Here is a 20,304-nt window from a genome sequence, read left to right as displayed (position 1 = left end):
TTTCAGTTTTTCCCCATTGAGTATTATATTTGCTGTGGGTTTCTCATAAATGGCTTTGATTATATTCTGGAATGTTCCCTCTATATCCACTTTGGCGAGGGTCTTGATCATGAATGGATGTTGGACTTTGTCAAATGCTTTTTCTGCGTCTATTGAGATGATCATATGGTTTTTGACTTCTTTCATTAATGTGGTGTATGACATTGATTGATTTGCGTATGTTGAACCATCCTTGTGAACCTGGGATGAACCCCACCTGGTCATGGTGTATAATTTTTTTGGTATGTTGTTGGATTCGGTTGGCTAAGATTTTGTTGAGAATTTTTGCATCTATATTCATCAATGATATTGGGCGATAGTTTTCTTTTTTGGTGGTATCTCTGTCTGGTTTTGGAATGAGGGTGATGGTGGCATCATAGAATGTCTTTGGGAGTATTCCTTCTTCTTCAACCTTTTGAAAGAGTTTAAGGAGGATGGGCACCAATTCCTCTTTATATGTTTGATAAAATTCACCTGTGAAGCCATCTGGTCCTGGACTTTTATTTGTAGGGAGTGATTTTATGACCTCTTCAATTTCATTTCTAGTGATCGGTCTGTTCAGTTGGTCTGTTTCTACTTGATTCAGTTTTGGCAGGCTGTAAGATTCTAGAAAATTGTCCATTTCTTCCAGATTGTCAAACTTGTTGCCATATAGTTGTTCATAGGCATGTGCCTTTTTGAATGAAAGTTTTGTCCGGATGTGTGTCCAGGAATGGGATTGCTGGATCATAGGGTAGTTCTTACTTAGTTTTCTGAGGAATCTCCATACTGTTTTCACTATGCTGTACAGGAGAAATTGACTCAACACTGTAAATCAACTCTACCCTAATAAAAAATTAATAAAAATTATTTGTCAATTGTTTTCACTCCATTTCTACAAAACTAAACACACTCTATTTGATCCAGCAAGCACTCCCCTTGGTATTTACCCGATTGAGTTGAAAATCTGTATCCACACCCAAAAATGCCCAAAGATGTTTCTATCAGCTCTTTTCACAATCGCCAGACCTGGAAGCATTTAGTAGGTGGATGGATGAATAAACTGTGGTGCATCCAGGCAATGGAACACTACCCAGGGCTAAAAAGATAGGAAGCTGAGACAAGATGTGGAGGAAACGTAAATGCATTTTACTCGGTGAAAGAAGCCAATATGAAAATCTATATACTCTCTGCGACCTTCTGGAAAAGGCAAACTATGGAGACAATAAAAAATTCAGTGCTTGCCAGTGGGTTCAGGGTGGGGGCGTGAGTAGGTGGATGGAGGATGTTTAGGGCAGTGGCTCTCTTTTGTATGACACTGTCAAGGTGCGTTCATGTCCTAACTCATAGATCACACGAAAACAAGAGTGACTTCGGATGTACACTAGGGACATGGTGTGATGATGTGTCAACATAGGTTCATCAGTTGCAACCAACGTACCACTCTTGGTGGGTGTTGGCAGTGAGGGAGGCTGAGGTGGGAAGGCGGGGATATGTGGGAAATCTCTGCACTTGCTGCTCAGCTTTGCTCTAAATCTACAACTACTCTAAGGAGGTCCCTGATGATCTAGAAGTTAAGGATCCAGTGTCATCACCGCTGTGGCGCAGGTTCAACCCCTCGCCTTGGAACTTCTGCATGTCACGGGTGCGGGCACAAAAAGCATCGGAGAGAAGAACTCTGATTAGTCCATATGCTGAGAGAGGGGACCGTCACTAGAACGTGAACCATCGCTGGAGAGATGCGTTTGTGATGAACTACACGTGTTCACTGGACGTGGTGCTGGGTCATCGGGGTGTGGGCAGGACCCCACATGGGGCAGTGGGATCTGACGGTGGGTGGTGGGAAAGCACCTCGACTACTACGCTTTCAGAGTTTGTCTTGAAAGAAATAGAGACATGAGCCCATCCGAAGACCTGGGTTGATGCATAAAGGAGGGGGCGACACAGCTGATGGAGAAGGGGTGTCTCTCTGCAGGGCGGGGTTGGGAGGACCAGTGAGGAGACAGGTCAGAGTACACACCACACACAAGCCAGTTCTTGCCCCCAAATACTTCATTTTGTCGGAAACATCTCACTTTCAACCCAAAAGAAATCTCCATTTACTTACAGGAGCCATGTTAACAAATCCTATTCCTTAAGATTTGGTGGTTAAGTCTAAAACATCAGAAATTAGGAGTTCTCATCATGCCTCAGCAGGTTATGAACCAAATTAGTATCCATGAGAACTCAGGTTCCATCCCTGCCCTCGCTCAGTGGGTTAAGGATCCAGTGTTGCTGTGAGCTGTGGTGTAGGTCACAGATGCGGCTCGGATCCAGCATTGCTGTGGCTCTGGCATAGGCTGGCAGCTACAGCTCCGATTGAACCCCTGGTCTGGGAATTCCCAAATGCCGTGAATGTGGCCCTAAAAAGCAAAAAAAAAAAAAAAAGGAGAGAAATTCACTGGTACCTGGTAGGCATCAGGAGGCGGGAGAGAAGTCCCTTGATGACACCCCAGTTCTGCTCCCTGGGAGGCATTCCTCTGTCCACAGCTCTCATGACTGTGGCTCTGCCATCCGAGGCTCTGTGCTGCCTTCTCGGGGGTTCATTTTGAGGAAGTCATGGGCTGTTTCCTCTGCTTGGACTACGCATAGCTTTCAAGGCCTGATTTGTCCCGGCAGAAGTTTGGCAGGTCTGAAGGTTATTTTAAAACTCAAATAGTAAGACTTTTTAAAGTCTATGTCTATTGTTGCTTTCCTATACAATCTTCTTAAAAACTTGTGGGTTTCTAACACATTTGCAGCTAGTTTTACGTGCCAGTAGCCACAGTAAAAATTTGATCCGCAACGAAAAATGTTTTCCTAGATCTGCTAGATGTGGCGAGATTTCTAGTCTTGTTTCCTCACCACGTGAATGTAATAGCAGCTACCTTGAGTTAAAGGTAGTTAAAACTAGGCTCACCTTTGCTTTGGGGCTGAGTCTTAAGCCTTTATGCAAAACCTTTACCAGTCTTATATCTCTTACTTTTTTTTTTTTTTTGCTTTGCTTTGCTTTTTAGGGCTGCACCCATGGCATATGGAAGTTCCCAGGCTAGGGGTCCAAGCGGAGCTACAGCTGCTGGCTCACACCACAGCCACAGCAATGCAGGATCCAAGCCGTGTCTGTGACCTACACCACAGTTCATGGCAATACCCCTGATCCTTAACCCACTGGGTGAAGCCAGGGATCGAACCCAAGTCCTCATGGATCCTAGTTGGGTTCTTAATTTCTGAACTATATTCCCTTTCATTTCTGTTTGCAGATCAATCAGTTCTTTCCTGAAGGCACCTGTGATATCTTGCTAAAGGGAGAGATTAGAGCCAAGAGGTAAGAAGGGTCAGTCTGGTTCTTCTGAAACATTCTAGACCTTCAGTGGCTGTGCCTTTCAGCTTACTACAGGAAGCAGCTGTACCCCTTGATTTGCCACCAGAAAACACGGCTTTCCATCTTTTCAGCTCCCGATAAAAATTTTCTCACTGGCCACTTAGCCAATGTCACATCGCTTCAGTTTTTTTGCTGGGGCGGCACCCGCTTCAAGAACCTAATGTTTGAATTAATTTGGGTAGCAAATTGCTGCTTTGATAACCCCAAATATATAATGGCTCCCATACAGTAGTTTTTTTCACTCATGTAAAGTCTATAAGTGTTTCTGGTTGGCAGGGATCTTTCCTCCAAGCAGCAATGCAAGGATCCAGGCTCTTTAGCTCTCACTGCTGTGCCGTCTCACGAAGTCCCACCCTCGAGGTAGCTCCCGTCATCTTCACGGAGCCCATGGAGTGCGAACCTCATGCACATCATGTAGATGAAGTTTTTGTTGTCTTTTTAGAGCTGCACCTGCGGCATATGGAAGTTCCCAGGAGGCTAGGGGTTGAATCAGAGCTGGGCAGCCGCCAGCCCACACCACAGCCACAGCAATGCAGGATCCAAGCCTCGTCAGCGACCCACACCACAGCTCACAGCCACGTCAGATCCTTAACCCACTGAGTGAGGCCAGGGATCGAACCCACATCCTCCTGGATATTCGTTGAGTTCATAACCCGCTGAGCCACAATGGGAACTCCCTCTGCTCTCTTTTCTTAACAGGACTTTTTATGTCAGCCTCTGTTCATACTGGGTTGAAATGGGATAGTCGGGCAGATACACTAGTGTTGTGGTTCACAGGTCACCAGACCATGCAGGGCCACAAATCAATCTAAGGATGAGTACTGTATAATTACCTGAAGTTGGGTCTTGGGGTTGTCTCCCTTGGAGAGGCTTTGAGTGCTCTAAAAATAACAAAGAGGGGCTCCCTGGTGGCCTAGCAGTTAAGGACCTGGCAGTGTCACTGCTGTGGCTCATGTCACTTCTGTGGCGAGTGTTCAGTCCTTGGCCCAGGAACTTTCCTATGCCGTGGGCATGGCCACACATAAATAAATTAGAAAAATAAGAAGGAAACACAGATCTGGGGTCCAGAAAGGCACATTGTACTGAGCGAGGCAACCTGGCGACCTGCTCAGCTCAGCTGGGTTCTTTGTCCTGGGCACACGAGACTATGCTTCCCACTAGTGTCCCTTGCACTTGGGTGTTGCTTTATGACTACATTCTAGCCAATGACGAGGGAGTAGAAGTGACGTGTGGCCAGACCATAAAACTTCCCGTGAGAGCTCTCCATGCCCCCACCCCCCGAGCCTCCAGCTCGCTGCTGACACACATGGGAGCCCGGGAAGCTATTTACTGAACATGGGGCTCGATAGAAGCCTGGTACGTGAATCACCAAGAGGAGTATAGGCCAGATCAGGTACTTGGAGCTTAATGTGAGAAATAACTTCTAGAACTTATTCATTTAGGATTCCTCCATATAGCAACTAGCATTTGCCTTAAACAGAGTGATGGAACTGAGATAAACTGAGGTAGCCTGGCCCCACGCCAGTGCCAGGGCCCTCCCCCCATGGAGTGCTACCATGGGGTGCTATCATGAACCCTGCTGTCCACACCCCTTAAGTGCTGATGGGGGCCAGGGGCTAAATACTCATTTCGTTTTCTTCCTCCTGGCTTCCGCTGCGAGTCCCAGCCATTGACAGGCCAGCTGAGAGCACTACCAGCAAGGATGCTATTAGTTGGAGGAACTTTAAGGATATAAATTGAACGCCTTTTGTAAATGACACAACCATTTAATATCACCAAGACGTGTTTAGCCACTAGAATTTTACTCAACAAACAGATCCATAAAATGCTAGAGTTGGCACCTAAGATTGTCTCCCAAACCCATCATTTTACATGAAAGGAAAAGGACCGGAATAAGCCACGCTGACCAATCATCACACAGATCCTTTAATCCACTGAGTGAGGCCAGGGATCGAACCTGAGTCCTCATGGATACTAGTCGGGTTCATTATAGCTGAGCCACATGAACTCTGCACAGAAAAAAAAAAAATTTTTTTTGTCTTCTTAGGGCTGCATCTACGACATATGGAGGTTCCCAGGCTAGGGGTCGAATCAGAGCTGCAGTTGCCGGCCTACACCACAGCCACATATCATACTACACGATTCACAGTTGGTCAGAGGCCAACCCTAAGTCATGTGGATTTTAACTCAAGGGTTAGCCCTACCAGAGGTCCAGGGAAAGCTGCACTGGGTCATGTCGCACTTTCCAAAACCAGAGTGATTAAAATATCACCAGGCGAGAAACTCAATGTAAACACAACTTGTGATAATAATCTAATTACTTCTTTTTTTCCACAGTTGACAATATTGTTTGGTTAATGTTCTAAGATGTTACAATCTTATAAATTAGTTTATAAAATGCTATTATATTATCAGGTGATGTTACTACAGATATGACTGGACATAGAACTCAAATGCCTTCTGGGTTTTATGAAAAAAACTTTAACTATCATTATTCCTTTCCTATAGCAAAAATGATAAAACATTGTGGGAGTTCTCTGAAGGCTCACTGGGTAAAGGACTGACTGTTGTCACTGCTGTGGCTCTGGTTACCATTCCATATGCCAAGAAAAAAAAAAAAATACAAGCATTGTAAGACTATGTATGTTTTGGAGTTCCTGCTGTGGCACAGTGGGTTAAGGATCTGACTGCAGTGGCTCAGGTTGCTGTGGATACATGGGTTCAATCCCTGGCCTGGCGCAGTGGGTTATGGATCTAGCTATGCCACAGCTGCAGGTGGGATTCAATCCCTGGCCAGGAAACTTCCATATGCCACAGATGCAGTTGAAGAAAAAAAAAAAAGACTTATGTTTTGACACACACGACCTCCTCTGATGATTAACAGATTCTTTTATTAACAATCAAAAAACTTCACACTTAACGATATGAAAATAAATGCTTCTTTAATGAATAATTAAATGAAAGCTCTCCAGGACCTTATAGGATTTTTAGCATGTACCATGCATATCCTAAAAGACAGGACATTAGCTTGCTGGTATCATCAGTGTGACTGAAAATGACAGTTACCCAATTGTGTTCCCAAAAAACAGCTCCCCTGAAATTAAAAGAGGAAATACAATTTGTATTCATACCTACTTATTTATACCTATGTAACTGACAACAAACATCAATCTTAATTTTATGATTTTTGGTATTACTCTTTAAAAGTACTCCATAGAAATTCACATCTCACTTTAGACTCATGAATCTGAGGTGTGCAATAAAGCGGTCATTTCTCGGTATCAGAGTTTAATTATCACAGTTCCAGTGACACATACTCTTTCACAGACACTGTCTGTTTTGCAGAGTCCCCCACTGCCAGCTAAAGTGTTTGCAGCGCATCTGTAACTAGAACAGGCACTGCTGATTCAGTCACAAAAATCCTTCCTGAGTGAACCATCCCTGCTCTTTCCAGAAGAAACGGTTGTTTTACCTTTTCTGTTTCTTTTCTGTTATGAAAAGTAGGGCGAAACAGAATCTTAGGGTCTCATTTTCTGCCACATGATGAAAATCTTTCCTCTGTATGTTAGCTTAGTCTCTTCAAATCCAAAACCTTAGTGGAAGCCAGGAACTTTCCGTTGTCCTCAATGTACAATCAAAGCAAAAATAGAGCCTCATAGAAATTTCAACTTTGAATTTGTTTAATCTTAAGGCTTAACGAGAGTTCAAAAGGTTTATAAAAGTCAGTAGTCTCTGCATGTCTTCGTTAGTTCAATACAAACCCGGATCTAAAAGACCAGTCCTATTCAAAAGGTCTGACTTTTCTCAACGGTCTGTTTACAGAGCTCACTGCTTTGTTTACATATAGGCATGTATATGTGTATATAGGATATATGTAAGCAGCAGCCACATGACTGCCTTTTTATACATGGGCATATATATGTGTATATAGGATACATGTAAGCAGCAGTCACGGGACTCCCATATTGCACTTCGCGAAAGCCATTTTACTGCAGTATATGAAGGATGGCAACCAAAGAGTCTGAGGTGTTTTCAACCCACAAGCATAAACACACAGGTACCACGAGTCTCTTTAACACTGCTGCCAACCCAGAAAGCCTAAACACTTTGCTAACTGAATTCTAAAAGAAAAGTGCCTTGAATTTCAATTTTTTAGAAACTTCAGTCTTCAATATTGAAACTGCTAGGTTACTCCATTTTTCCATGAAAAAAAAATAGGAAAATAAAAGTTGGAGGAAAAATTTTCAGTGAAAAAATAAACTTGGGGAAAACACCCCATTACTAAATCGGTTTAAGACTAAAACCTATACAGAGAAAATATTCCAATAGAAGGTAAAACCTATGTGGGTTGCTCGGAACAGCATTGTTTGTAATAATAACACTAAGAAACAAACAAAATACTCAGTAACAGAACTGTAAAACAAATGAGGAAATGTCCAACTGATAAAAAGTATACGGCCATTAACAACGAGGAGGAAGACAGAGGCCTGACCAATGTTACACCAAGTCCAGACGAGGCCCTGCTGGACAGCTCCACTTGCAGGAAGCCAACAGGAGCATCCTTTGACAGCTGTGCCACTGCATTAGGGATGTCGTTTCCTCTGTACTGGGGAAACGAAACCACATAAAACGTTGACAGTGACTGGACATTTTCTAGAAGAAAAGAGAACCATCGAAGGGGATGATACAACTCAAAATCAACCTCTGAAAGACTGGGTCACTTTGCAGCAGAAATTGGCACCACATTGTAAATCGATTATACTTTAAAAAAAAAAAAAATTAACCCCCCCCCCCAAAAAAAAGAAAGAAAAAGAAAAGAAAAGTCCTGAGGGTGGCATGTGCCCAACCACGTCCAGGAGCCAATCTGTCTCTCACCACTCGGGAAGGCAGGACCAGGCCCAAGCCTGTGCTCTTAGAAGGATGCTTTGTGAACCGGCCCACAGCGGGTGGTAGCGTGGGACAAGTGCCCGGCCAGAAGATGTGGATGAGGCCACATCCCTACCACTGGTCTTGATTAACCAGGCCCCACTCGGTCCGTTTTGAGCACTTAGACAACACACATCTCTATATGTGAGGACAAAATTTCACAAAAGTCTTTATTTTCTCTCTACAGAAAAATTCAGAGGTACTACCATCTCCTTCTCATAATAAAGCAATTCTCATTAGCAAACAAGTTATATATTTTTAATGACAAAATGGATAGTGTTAACCCTGGGTAACATGTGATCACTTATAAGTAGCTAAAGACCACTGGGTGGTACCTGCCTAAAGTAATACTGGACAGAGAATTACTTACAAAAAGAGCAATTTTCAATAGAAAACTGAGTATTTCCCTTGGGAAATAAATTTACTATTTTATTATTAAACAACTGGGGCAAAAGACTAGATTTTCTGTAACTGCAACAGAACAGGATTAGAAAGGCTTCCCTAGAGACCCCAACAGTAGAGGGATGAAACATTTTGGATGGTTTTATGATGGTTTGGGATGGTTTTATAACCTCCTGGCTCTTTCCACTCTCTGAGGAAAACATTCGAAAGACTACATCATACGAAGCATTTAACATTTTCAAACAGTTGCCTAATAACCAAATTTTAAAAGAAATTCTTCATGGCACTACATTGTGTTTATCAAATACCCGAACAAGCCACATTCAGAAACACTACAATAGAGCAGCTTATTGGTACCCTGCGGTATTCGGCGCTCCTACAAAAACAGCCCCAAAGAGCTTGATGTACTCGGTGTGAGGCTGATGTTTTACTTTTTGCAAGCGGCGTATCGCTCAGTTACATTCTCCCAGTTGATTACATTCCAAATAGCTTTCAGGTAATCAGGTCTGACGTTTTTATACTGAAGGTAATACGCATGCTCCCACACGTCGATCCCCAGCAGCGGAACAAGACCTGTTGGGAAGGAGGGGAAAGAAGAGAAACTGTGACTGTCCCGCCAAAGCCCTGCATCCGCTCCCGTCAAACTTCAACTGTCCTACCCACACCAGTCGCCCTTTGCAACGCTCTCTTCTCATCCTCATGTTTCCGTTTCTTGCATCAACAGGAACTCTGCATATACAAGCAAACATCCTATGGAGAGATTTTAAACTCTCCTCTTTGGAAGACAATGTGATACATGGGAAGGGGGAAAATCAACGACCCACGTATTTTAATGGCTGTTCTGAAAACATCAACCGACTGATCCAAGAACCAGGTCTCAGTTACTAGGGGTCTCAGTAAGGGTGTGCTCTCTTTGGGGCGGGGCAGGGGGGTGCTTCCAAAGGCGCTGAGTACTTGGGGGAGAGGGTATGAAAAAGCTGCTCTGCTCCCCTGCGCGGAGGTCAGTAAGAGAGAATACAGAGCAGTTGTGACACTAGTAAAAAGAGGAAGGTCATGAGGAAAAGCGAGTAAGAATAAAGACAAAGGAGTTCCCGTCGTGGCGCAGTGGTTAACGAATCCGACTAGGAACCATGAGGTTGCGGGTTCGGTCCCTGTCCTTGCTCAGTGGGTTAAGGATCCGGCGTTGCCGTGAGCTGTGGTGTAGCTTGCAGACACGGCTCGGATCCCACGTTGCTGTGGCTCTGGCGTAGGCCGGTGGCTACGGCTCCGATTCGACCCCTAGCCTGGGAACCTCCATATGCCGCGGGAGCAGCCCAAGAAATGGCAAAAAGACAAAAAAAAAACACACTGTTTTCAGCAATTGAATTATGTAAATGAAGAAATGACTCTACAAAACATTCATTTAAGAAATCTCTCACGTGAAAGTAGTCCTCAACCAGCTGTGAGGTGTGTCAAAGGCAACAGCATACATGATTTTTCCCATAAATAAACTGCGACAATGTCCACTTAGTATTATTCAGCGGGGCTTTGCTCAAGCGGGAGGGGAGGCAGTGTAACTAGGATTCACCTGCCGACCACAGCCTTCCCAGTCAGGTGCCGGAATCTCTAGAGCGCTCCTTGCTCACAAATCTTTTGCCGCTTTTCCCAAATCGGTGGCATCTCACTTTCCCAAAAGACCTGCTTAGATTCTGGCTAAATCTGAATATATCCAGGGTAGGGAGTCCCAGGAGTGAGTCTCCTGGCAGGTGCAGAAGCAGGAAACACGGCTGAGCCCTACTGCGGACTGCTGTTATCACCTCGCACCAAAGATCCGGCTAGTGACCGCTGGCTCCTCAGGGCCGTTTCCTCCAGAGCTCCCACTTGCATCTGGCTCAACATGAAAAAGGAAGTGGTGAGCCCGGCCTGAGGCGTCTATGCCAAAGCTCTCCTCTGCCAAGACCCTGGGAAAGGCAGAGGTCTGGCAACCTGAGGTCTGACCACAGGTGCTCGGCAGAGGCGGAAGTCAGACTTTTCCTCCTTCGTGTCATTTTACCTAATTCAGTGTTTTATTTTAGTGCGTGTAATTATATAAGCTGATGTGGAAATTCTCTTATATGAAGCAGTCTGTTGAAATGATATTTGGTGAATGAATCTGTAAGATCACATGTGCCAATTTTACAAAATATCAAGGACTTGTACAGCCTTTCTGCTTACCCAGGACTCTGGGTATCACCTATTCACTTGGCTCAAATGAGCAGGTGCCCAGGGGAGGCTCAAAAACTACTCGTCTTCCTCACCTCACGGCAGACACTTCACAGGGGACCATCTCTCCCGAATATACCCGCAACAACTCTCAAACCTGACCTGTTGTTCCTTGCAGGGGATCCTGGTTAGAACAAGCGGCAATCTGCAAGCGGCCCTGTTCCTTGTTGAAACCGAGCCAACCCCAGCCTGAGCCTTGGACGCCGACGGATACAGCGGTCAACTTCTCCTTGAATTTTTCGAAGGAACCAAAGTCGCGTTTGATGGCTTCCAGCAATTCCCCTATTTAAAAAATATCCAGAGCACCAATGAGCACACCTTGTAAATTAATTATACTTCAATAAAACTTAGAAAAATAAAAAATTAAAAATATCAAAACACACACACAAGTGAACAGATTGCAACCTTCATGACAAAATACTCTATTACACATATTCAAGTATTCTTGTCTTGTTGTACAGCCCAAGAGACAACCAGACAACATAAAGAAGACACTACATAACCCAGGGAGCCTACAAAACCCGGTGTTAGGAGCTCCTATGTGGGGCAGTGGTTAATGAATCCGACTAGGAACCATGAGGTTGCGGGTTCGATCCCTGCCCTTGCTCGGTGGGTTAAGGATCCGGCGTTGCCATGAGCTGTGGTGTAGGTCGCAGATGCGGCTCGGATCCCGAGTTGCTGTGGCTCTGGCGCAGGCCGGTGGCTACAGCTCCAATTAGACCCCTAGCCTGGGAACCTCCATATGCCGCAGGAGCAGCTCAAAGAAAGGCAAAAAGACAAAACACAAACAAACAAACAAACAACACCCGGTGTTACTCCTGCCCTGACACCAGGGTCAAAGGTCTCACGATTTTAATTCACATGTTCGTGACTAAAACCGGGATTTCTTCCCTCACTGGGCTATTTCCACAAGGAAAGAAATAATACTTTTCATTAGCTCAATAGAAAATTTTCCTTGGGACTCTACCTACTCGATCTCAGTTTGGGAATAAAATGTGATGGTCCTTACTCGCTTCTTCTCCAAGGCAGCCTAGATCTTTCCTATCTCAATTCTATCATTTTAAGAAGAATGATTTCGAAAAAAAAGAAAAAAAAAAAAAACTACAATGACAAATCGCCTCACACCAGCCAGAATGGTTGTTATCAAAAATACAAGAAATAACAAATGTGAGTGAGGATGTGGAGAAAGGGGAACCCTTGTGTGCCGTGTTTGGGAACGTAAGCTGGTGCAGCCACTATGCAATACAGTATGGAGGTACCTCATGAAATTAAAAAGGAGGGGTGGAGGGTGGGAGGGACTGGGAGTTTGGGGTTGGTAGATGCAAACCATTACATTTAGAATGGATAAGCCATGAAGTCCTGCTGTATGGCACAGGGACCTATATCCAACCACCCGTGACAGACCATGACAGAAGATAATGGGAGAAAAAGAATATATATATATATATATATATATATATATATGAATGACTGGGTCCTTTACTGCACAGCAAAAACTGACACAACATTGTAAACTGACTATACTTTAATGAAAAATTTAAAAAAAAATAACTACCATATGATACAGCAAAAAGAAATTTTAAATCAACCAAGAGTGATTTTGCTATTACTGAACATGAGCTATCACGCTTTTCACTCTGTAGCAACACAGAATCTACAACCCTCGATTGAGCACATCACCTAGACCACCTGAGCCAAAAGCAGCACTGCTCTTACGCTACGGGTTTCAAATGGAGTTCCTGTCGTGGCCCAGCAGTAACGAACCCAGCTAGTATCCATGAGGATGCAGGTTCAATCCCCAGCCTCACTCAGGGTTAAGGATCCAGCATGGCCTTGAGCTGTGGTGTAGGTTGCAGATGCAGCTTGGATCCAGTGTTGCTGTGGCTGTGACACAGGCCAGCAGCTACAGCTACAATTCAACCCCTAGCCTGGGAACTTCCACCTGCCAAACCAAAAAAAAAAACCCAAAACAACAACAAAAATACCACAGGGAGTTCCCCTTGTGGCTCATCAGGTTCAAAACCTGATGTAGTCTCTGTGAGATTTGCTGCACGCTGCAGCATAGATCACAGATATGGCTTGGACCCGATGTTGCCATGGCTGTGGTGCAGGACCCCGCTGTGGCTCGGACTGGACACTGGCCTGGGAACTTCCATATGCCGCAGGTGCGGCTATTAAAACACACACACACACACACACACACACACACACACACACACACACACACACACACACACACAGTCAAGGCAGAGCTCTTTTTATGCCCCATACCCTCCCAGGGATGGGGAGGCCTCCACAGGATACACAGAAGCCAAGTAAACAAGCAGAGTGAACAAGACCATTGGCTCTGGCCTCTTTTTACCTGCAGCTGTCCTGGAAAACCTAACTTTCCGGGACCACAGACTTTATCAGTTAGGAAGAGGAAAAAAAAATAAGAGCAAAAGGCACGATTCTATGAAAACTTAGTCCGTTTCCAAAACAGCCGGAGGAGTATCCCCATGTCGCACAGATGAAGAAAGCAAGGCACAGGCTGGTTCAGCCTCTTAGCCCAGGGCCCAGAGCCAGCAAGTGAATGCTGTCTTTTCTCAAAACGAAGTTTCTCAGTCTTTCCCTAAAGTACAGCACCTTTTCACCAAAAGGCTACACCGTATGTGATGTTTGTGTGTGTGTGTCAAATCTGATGATATAACTCCATGCGGGCAACTCCATTCTGTGTGGCCCCTGTGAAAGTTACGATGTTGCTGTGCTCCTTGCTATATGAACCACATGCCATTCTGATACCTCGGGGAGAATGAAGGTAACTTGAGAAAACAGACAGTCATCCCTGTCTTGCACAAAACAGAGCTCAGGTTGCCCCAGTAATAAACCAACCTTTGGGTTCCCCGCCACCGTTAGGGCTCAGATTTGTCCAGAAAATGCTATGATTGATGTGGCCTCCACCGTTGAACTTCAATGCAGGCTGCAGAGCTACCTGAGCTGTAACATCACCTGAAAAGTTAAAATGCAAACACATTTTTTTTTTAATACTCACTTTTCTCATCCATTTTATATGCACTATTTTTTTTCTTTGTAAAATTTCAGACAGTTGGACCAGCTTATCTGAACAAGCCTATTGGTCCCAAAATTTCACAATTTCAGATTTTATGGAAAAAAAAACAAAAAACAAAAAAACCCTTCCCAAAACATTTGTCCCAGTGGATCCTCAGTTTAATTAGGAATGTGCAAAACAACTAGAGAGAAGCTCGTAGGGGTGGTAAAGCTAGCAGAAAATTCATTCCTGGGCTTCAGAAAACTCCGTTTCCTTGAATAGAAAAGATTTCAGTAAATGAAGTAACTGCGAGAACAGAGAGAGAAAACAGTGGAATGCTGGGGAATATACGGTCCGAGAGACTGCATGACAACCGCTCAGCCGGCCTTCCCTAGATGGACTTCGATGCTACACTCACAAAAAGCTCAGCTTATTCAAAGCTGAGCCCCTGATTTTCAACGTCAAACTCACGCCTCCACGGCCTGGCCCATCTCAGCGAGGGCCGGCCGTGTCCTCAGGACGGTTCCTCCCACACCCCGCTTCTTCCTCACTCCTTTCCTCTCACCCGCGACAACCGACCCAGCCGCAAATGCACCGGCAGAGCAGCTCCAGAAACATCCAGAACCTCGTCCCTCCTTCCTGCCTCTGGAGCAGCCCCTCCCGCCCGCACCGGGGCCCCGTCTCTCCCCCCCCCCCCCCCCCCCCCCCCCCGCATCTCCTGCTTCCACCCCGCCCCCAGGTCTCTTCTCCACACAGGGGCCACGGGGCTCCCCTAGAGCCCCAAGTGACCGTGGCACCCCTCCAGGCAACTCTTCTCAGCATGATCCCCACGTCGTCCCAACCAGGTGCAGAGGGGCACCCAGCTCCAGCCACGGTGGCCTCCCAGCTTAGGGCTGCCACGGACCCCTGTGGCCTGCGCTGAACTACGGGGGTTAAATAACACTGTGTCATCACCTTGAACCCTGCACCGGGGCTCACGGGTCGCTCCCCCGTCGCTCCTTCAAGGCGCCACTGAAACAGCAACCTCATCCGAAGGCTCCTCTAACCGCCCCCTCCCAGCCCACTTCCCCTGTCATTCGGCCCGTGCTCCTGTTCCTGTCTCCCGGCCAGAAGGGAAGCTCCAGGGGGGACAAGGACCGCTGTGCATGGCCACGTCCCGCAGCCCAACATACCGCCTCCCACGAGGCAGGCCCTCACCAACCCGGAATGGAGTTTCTACGGAAAAAAAACCTCTCTGACATCTATACTTCAAAAGAGGGTCATATTGAAGCCGTTTTTTCCAACCTTGCCAAACAAACAGGCAAAATATTTTTTCCTGTGCCTTCCAGACACCGCCGGCTAACAGAACTATTAGGAAAAATGGGAATTCCCTGATTCAGTAATAAACGCTTATGACTCACAAGGTACCAAGAGGCAAAGTGAAGGGCACAGAGCCCCCCTGGCGGCCCCGCCCTTGGGGAGCTGACGTAGCACAAGTTCTCTACTTGTGTTGTGAGAACAGAACACACGTAAGAAACGCCGCTTTCTCAAACAACGAACATCCGGTTTGTTAGTCATTCAGAAGGACGGAGGACCAGCGCCATCCGAATACACAGCTAATCTGAGTTCTGTTCAAGATGTCAACTTCCAGAGCTTCCCGCAAAGTTCGCCTGGTGGGTTAAGGGGGATCCGGATCCGGCATTGCCATTGCCGTGCTTCAGATCGCTGCCGTGACATGGGTTCAATCCCTGGCCCAGGAACTTCCGCAGGCCGCAGCCAAAAATAAATAAATAAATAAGAAGTCTAATTTTGCTATGTTTGGAAAATAATCTTCTTACAGATCAGTGTTTCCCTTATTGTTTTCTTGAGGAATCACCCTAAAAATAACTGTTGGCTTTATGTTGTTTTTTAATAAGTCAACGATAACTAAATGTCTAATAGGAAAGAAACATGTTTATTGAGAACTAGTTTAATCTCAATCTCTAAAAGTTTATTTAATCATTTTTTAATTTTAATAGAAATTTGGGGGGTATAATATCTGCTTTTAAGAACACGTTTCTGGAGTTTCTGTTGTGGTTCAGTGGGTTATGAACCCAACTAGTATCCATGAGGATACAAGTTCAATCCCTGGCCTTGCTCAGTGGGGAAGGATCTGGTGTTGCCATATGCTGTGGCCATGGTGTAGGCCAGCAGCTGCAGCTCTGATTTGACCCCTAGCCTGGGAACTTCCATATACCATAGGGGTGGCCCTAAAAAAACAGGCAAAAAAAAAAAACTTTCCTGAAGCTCAACAGTTTCTTTGGTTTCATATCAGTTTTTTTTCCCCTCTGTTGAATATGATAAAAGTACTTTTGTTTGAAAAGTCTTTATGACACATGAGGTAAGATTAATAATATTCTTTTCCTTATATTCTTTTTTCCACAATTTTCAAACATGAAAATTTAACTCAATGATTTTTAAATATATTTTAAAGGAAACTCTAGAAATAATAACTTAATGTAAAATAATAAAATAGATAAAATAAATATTACATTAAAAATATATACATATAAAGAAACTATAACTACAATAATAATAATAGGCAACACAGTACAATGTAAAACCTCGTAAACATAGTAAAACCTTTTTTTAAGTGGCTTTCATTAAACAAGTGAAGCTTTGATTGCACAAGAAAAGGGCTGAGATTAAGCTGTTTGTAAACTCTTGAAGAGAAAGATTTGGGGCTGTCAGCTGCTGTCACGGAGGAAATACTTTCACAACTGGGATTTACCCATCCCCTCCCTATTACCACATTCTTCCCGCGTTTGTTTTTTTCCTCAATCACAGAGCCTTTTCCCGGACTCAAACCCTTCCTTTCCCCAATTTGAGGTCCCTCTGAGGGTCACAGGAAAATCTTCCAGAACATGGTAACTTCCTCTTCTCTTCGTTTACTTAACTACGTCATGCACAGGCTGAAATACTGCATTTTTCCACTAGATGCCCCCAGTCAGCAAGATGTCACCGTCCGGAGAAGAATTGATCTACAAACCAGACTCACAAACTCACATGCCGAGGGGGATGGGAGTTGGGGAGAGAGGGATTGGGAGTTTGGGGTCAGCAGGTGCAAGCTCTTATACACAGGATGGAGAAACAACACGGTCCTACCGCATAGCACGGGAACTATACTCAATATCCTGTGATAAACCTTAATGAAAAAGAATATGAAAAAGAATGTATGTATGCGTATAAGTGAATCACTCCGCTGGAGAGCGGCAATTAATGCAACATTGTAAATCAACGAAACTGCACGACAATAATTTTTTTAAAGATGTCACTGTCTAAAATTTACTCGACGAATTCCACAGAACTGAAATTCAATAAAGACATATTTAAGAAAAAAATACACTTGTAACTTCAGCCATACATACAGCCTGGAAACAGGGCTGTCAATTATTTCCCTCGTGCAAACCACGACTGTTAGCTAAGAAAGTGAAATACTCTTTTGTATAGAAACGTTAAAACCCAGTAGCCCCAAACATAACCCCCTGACGCAAAGCACAAAAAAGTCCCCGCACTACTTGTTTTGTCACCTGCGCTCTTTGTCAAAAATACTCCCTATTATATTTTCAGCAAATTCCAAATCATAGCAATTCGACGCGAGCCTGTCTCAGTTGCCCAGGCAACCGATGTTCCCCTTGTGAATTCCACCCCCTGAGTCAAAGCACAAACACGTGAAGCGCTTCTACCAACGGAGGGGCATCTCCGTACCGAGACGCGCCTCGCGGCCACCCTTCCCCGCAGCCAGCTTCTCAAAGCAGGGCCCCCGGGCACCTACCCTTTTTCAGCGCCTCCTGGTACTTCTCCTCCACGACGTTCAGGTTGTTCACGTAGGCCGCGTGGTGCTTGCTGTGGTGCAGCTGCATGATCTGGGCGTTGATGTGCGGCTCCAGGGCGCCATAGTCGTACGGCAGGTCAGGGAGGGTGTGCTTCTGCCGGGAGCCCAGGACCCCCAAAGCCGGCACCAGATTCCTGCTCGAGCTGGAAAGAAAGCAAACACAGCCGGATCTGCTCGCACGGGCAGCTCCCTTTCAGCCGCGTGCCCGTCTCCGCAGACCCGGCTGGAAGGACCCGCGCACCCTGGCCTTCCTATCGTTGGCCCGCTAGCCGTCCAGTCTTGGAAGCATTAAATTAACGCTGAGGTCCAGAGCCTCGGCGGCACCTGGACGTGCTCAGCGGACACCTGCCCTGAGGCCCGGCCGCCCGCAGCGTCTCCGCAACGCCTGTGCCCCCAAAGTACTCTGGACGCCGCGGGGCCGGCGCGAGCGGGGAGGCAGAACCGCGGGCGGTAGGGGCCGCGGCGGCCACAGGGCTGGCCCGCCGAGCCCCCCGCCGCGCCCCTTCGCGGTGGGCCCCGGGCCTTGTCCCGGCGGCTCCCGCTGCCCGGCGCCTCACCTGCACGCCGCCCTGCACAACATGGTGATCGCCGCCCGCTGGGCCCTCAGAATTCCAGCCGCCGAGCTGCTCGGACCGTCCGGCTGGACTCGTGTCCCGAGCCGCGCTCCAAGGACATAGCCGCCGCCGTGGCTCCGCCCCCTACGCCCGCCTCGGCCCCGCCCCCTGTTTCCGCCGTTTCCAATCCGGGGGCGGGGGGGGGGAAGCCCCGGGCTCTGCCCGACCGCGCCGCACCCGCGTTCTGGGCTCAGGAGACGCAAGAACTGGGGCATCTGCACTTTTTCCAGCGGCCGCGCGAACGTGGTGCCCCTCCTTGCCGGGCTTCCGAGCGTGTCGCCAAGTGGAAGGTCGCAGTCCCCCCCTCATAGGAGATGGTATGGCCCTAAGCCTCCCCCTCCCCCTCCTCCGCACGAAGGCGCGGCCCTGCGGGGCCTGCAGGTGGGGGACTCTGCCCGCGGACTGGCAAGGGCGTTGTGCTCCTGCACTAGCGTCCCGGCTTCTTCCCTGTCACCGCGGTGGGGGGGCGGTGGGGGGGAAGCCTCAGGGTCACGCGATCTGCTCCAGAGGGCGAGTAAGGTCCCCCTGGAAGGCCGGCCCTGGCGCTGCTAAGATGTAGGGCCAGTGCCCCTCCAACCACTGCCCAGAGTGACCTTGCTTTCCAAGTAAACTGACCTTGGGACCTCCGCCAGGCCTGATAATAGTATTACTGAGCACCCATGATGTGGCAGGGACTGAGCTGCATGGTTTACAATTATATTTATTTCACCCTTAGGGTAGGTATCATTGATTGCAGGCAACTGTTAATAAACTCTATGAAGTTAGGCAAGTTGTCCTGGTCACACCGTTAGTAAGTGAAAGAGTCTGGATTAGAATCCAGAATTCATACTGTCTTGATTTTTAAGCCTTAGCAGTGAGGTCTTGAGCGTCTTTGGGAGAATATAAAAGTACAACGGAGGAGTCTTTCCTGCGAGGTGTCATATATCTAATGAGCTCCAAGTATTAAGTGCTTTGTCAACAATTAAAAAAACAACCCTGCATTGTGTAAATCCTCCCTGTATAGAAGCTAGGAATAGAAGTTAGGAAGGCTTTACACTGGCCTGAGTTGGGTCTTCGCTGAACAGAATAATATAAAAGGAAACAGATTAAAAAGTGCTGAATAGGATGTCAGTTACTTTCTTCCACCCTCACCCCACCCATGACCCAAGGATGACTAGGCTTTGGCATGACTGGGGGACAGCAAAGGGGAACCACTGAGCAAGGCTTCACAGCAAGAGGGTGGGGTTGGCTGATAGTCAGGTGAAGGTAAGGGTATGTGATCCGAGGAATGAGGCATTTCAGGTTGGGACCAGGTGACAGATGTCCTTAAAACTCGAACATAGGGAGTTCCCATTGTGGCTCAGTGGGTTAAGAACCCAGCATAGTGTCCACGAAGAGGCAGGTTCAATCACTAGCTTCACTCAATGGCTTAAGGGTCTGGGGTTGTCATGAGCCATGGCATAGGTTACAGACGCAGCTTGGATCCAGTGTTGCTGTGGCTGTGGTGTAGGCCTGCAGCTGCAGCTCCCATTCGACCCCTAGCCTGGGAACCTCCGTATACCTCAGGTGCGGCCATAATAAATAAATAAATAAATAAATCTCAAACATGTGCTTAGTAATGGGAAACTGAGAAGCATTTTAGCTGAAGTGAGGCACACTGAAAATAGTTTTTCAGGCAAGGGAGTCTGCACCTTAATTAGAGGCACAGGCTAGTTAGAAAGCTGTTGCAAGAATCCTAGCATGAGATACTAAGAGCCAATTTTAGGGTACTAGCTGTAGGAACCAGAAAAAAGGGCCACTTAGCAGGATGAAACAATAGAATTCAGTGACAGATCAGTCACTA

At 46.5% G+C, this 20,304-nt stretch overlaps 1 protein-coding gene across 1 annotated transcript; it reads right to left on the bottom strand.

Moving 5' to 3' along the window:
- Positions 1-6,343: 6,343 nt before the first annotated feature.
- Positions 6,344-18,760, bottom strand: SOD2 (superoxide dismutase 2). Its single transcript, XM_047769815.1, has 5 exons — positions 18,426-18,760; positions 17,809-18,011; positions 13,859-13,975; positions 11,090-11,269; positions 6,344-9,319 (listed from the first exon to the last, which is right to left on the bottom strand). Exons 1-5 carry the CDS (start codon positions 18,695-18,697, stop codon positions 9,174-9,176), a joined length of 918 nt encoding a protein of 305 aa, XP_047625771.1. The 5' UTR covers positions 18,698-18,760; the 3' UTR covers positions 6,344-9,173.
- Positions 18,761-20,304: the final 1,544 nt, after the last annotated feature.

This window comes from Phacochoerus africanus, chromosome 2, assembly GCF_016906955.1.
Source record: "Phacochoerus africanus isolate WHEZ1 chromosome 2, ROS_Pafr_v1, whole genome shotgun sequence".
Taxonomy (NCBI): Eukaryota; Metazoa; Chordata; class Mammalia; order Artiodactyla; family Suidae; genus Phacochoerus; species Phacochoerus africanus.
The sequence above is the reverse complement of the archived record's forward strand: the minus strand, read 5'-3'. Positions and strand labels throughout refer to the sequence as shown.

Coding starts and splice junctions, on each gene's coding strand:
- SOD2 (XM_047769815.1), bottom strand. CDS start 18,697: ATGCCCCAGTTCTTGCGTCTCCTGAGCCCAGAACGCGGGTGCGGCGCG. Junction 13,976..17,808: donor CCAGGAGGCGCTGAAAAAGG/GTAGGTGCCCGG, acceptor TTAACTTTTCAG/GTGATGTTACAGCTCAGGTA. Junction 9,320..11,089: donor TCCCCTGCAAGGAACAACAG/GTCAGGTTTGAG, acceptor CCTTCCCAACAG/GTCTTGTTCCGCTGCTGGGG.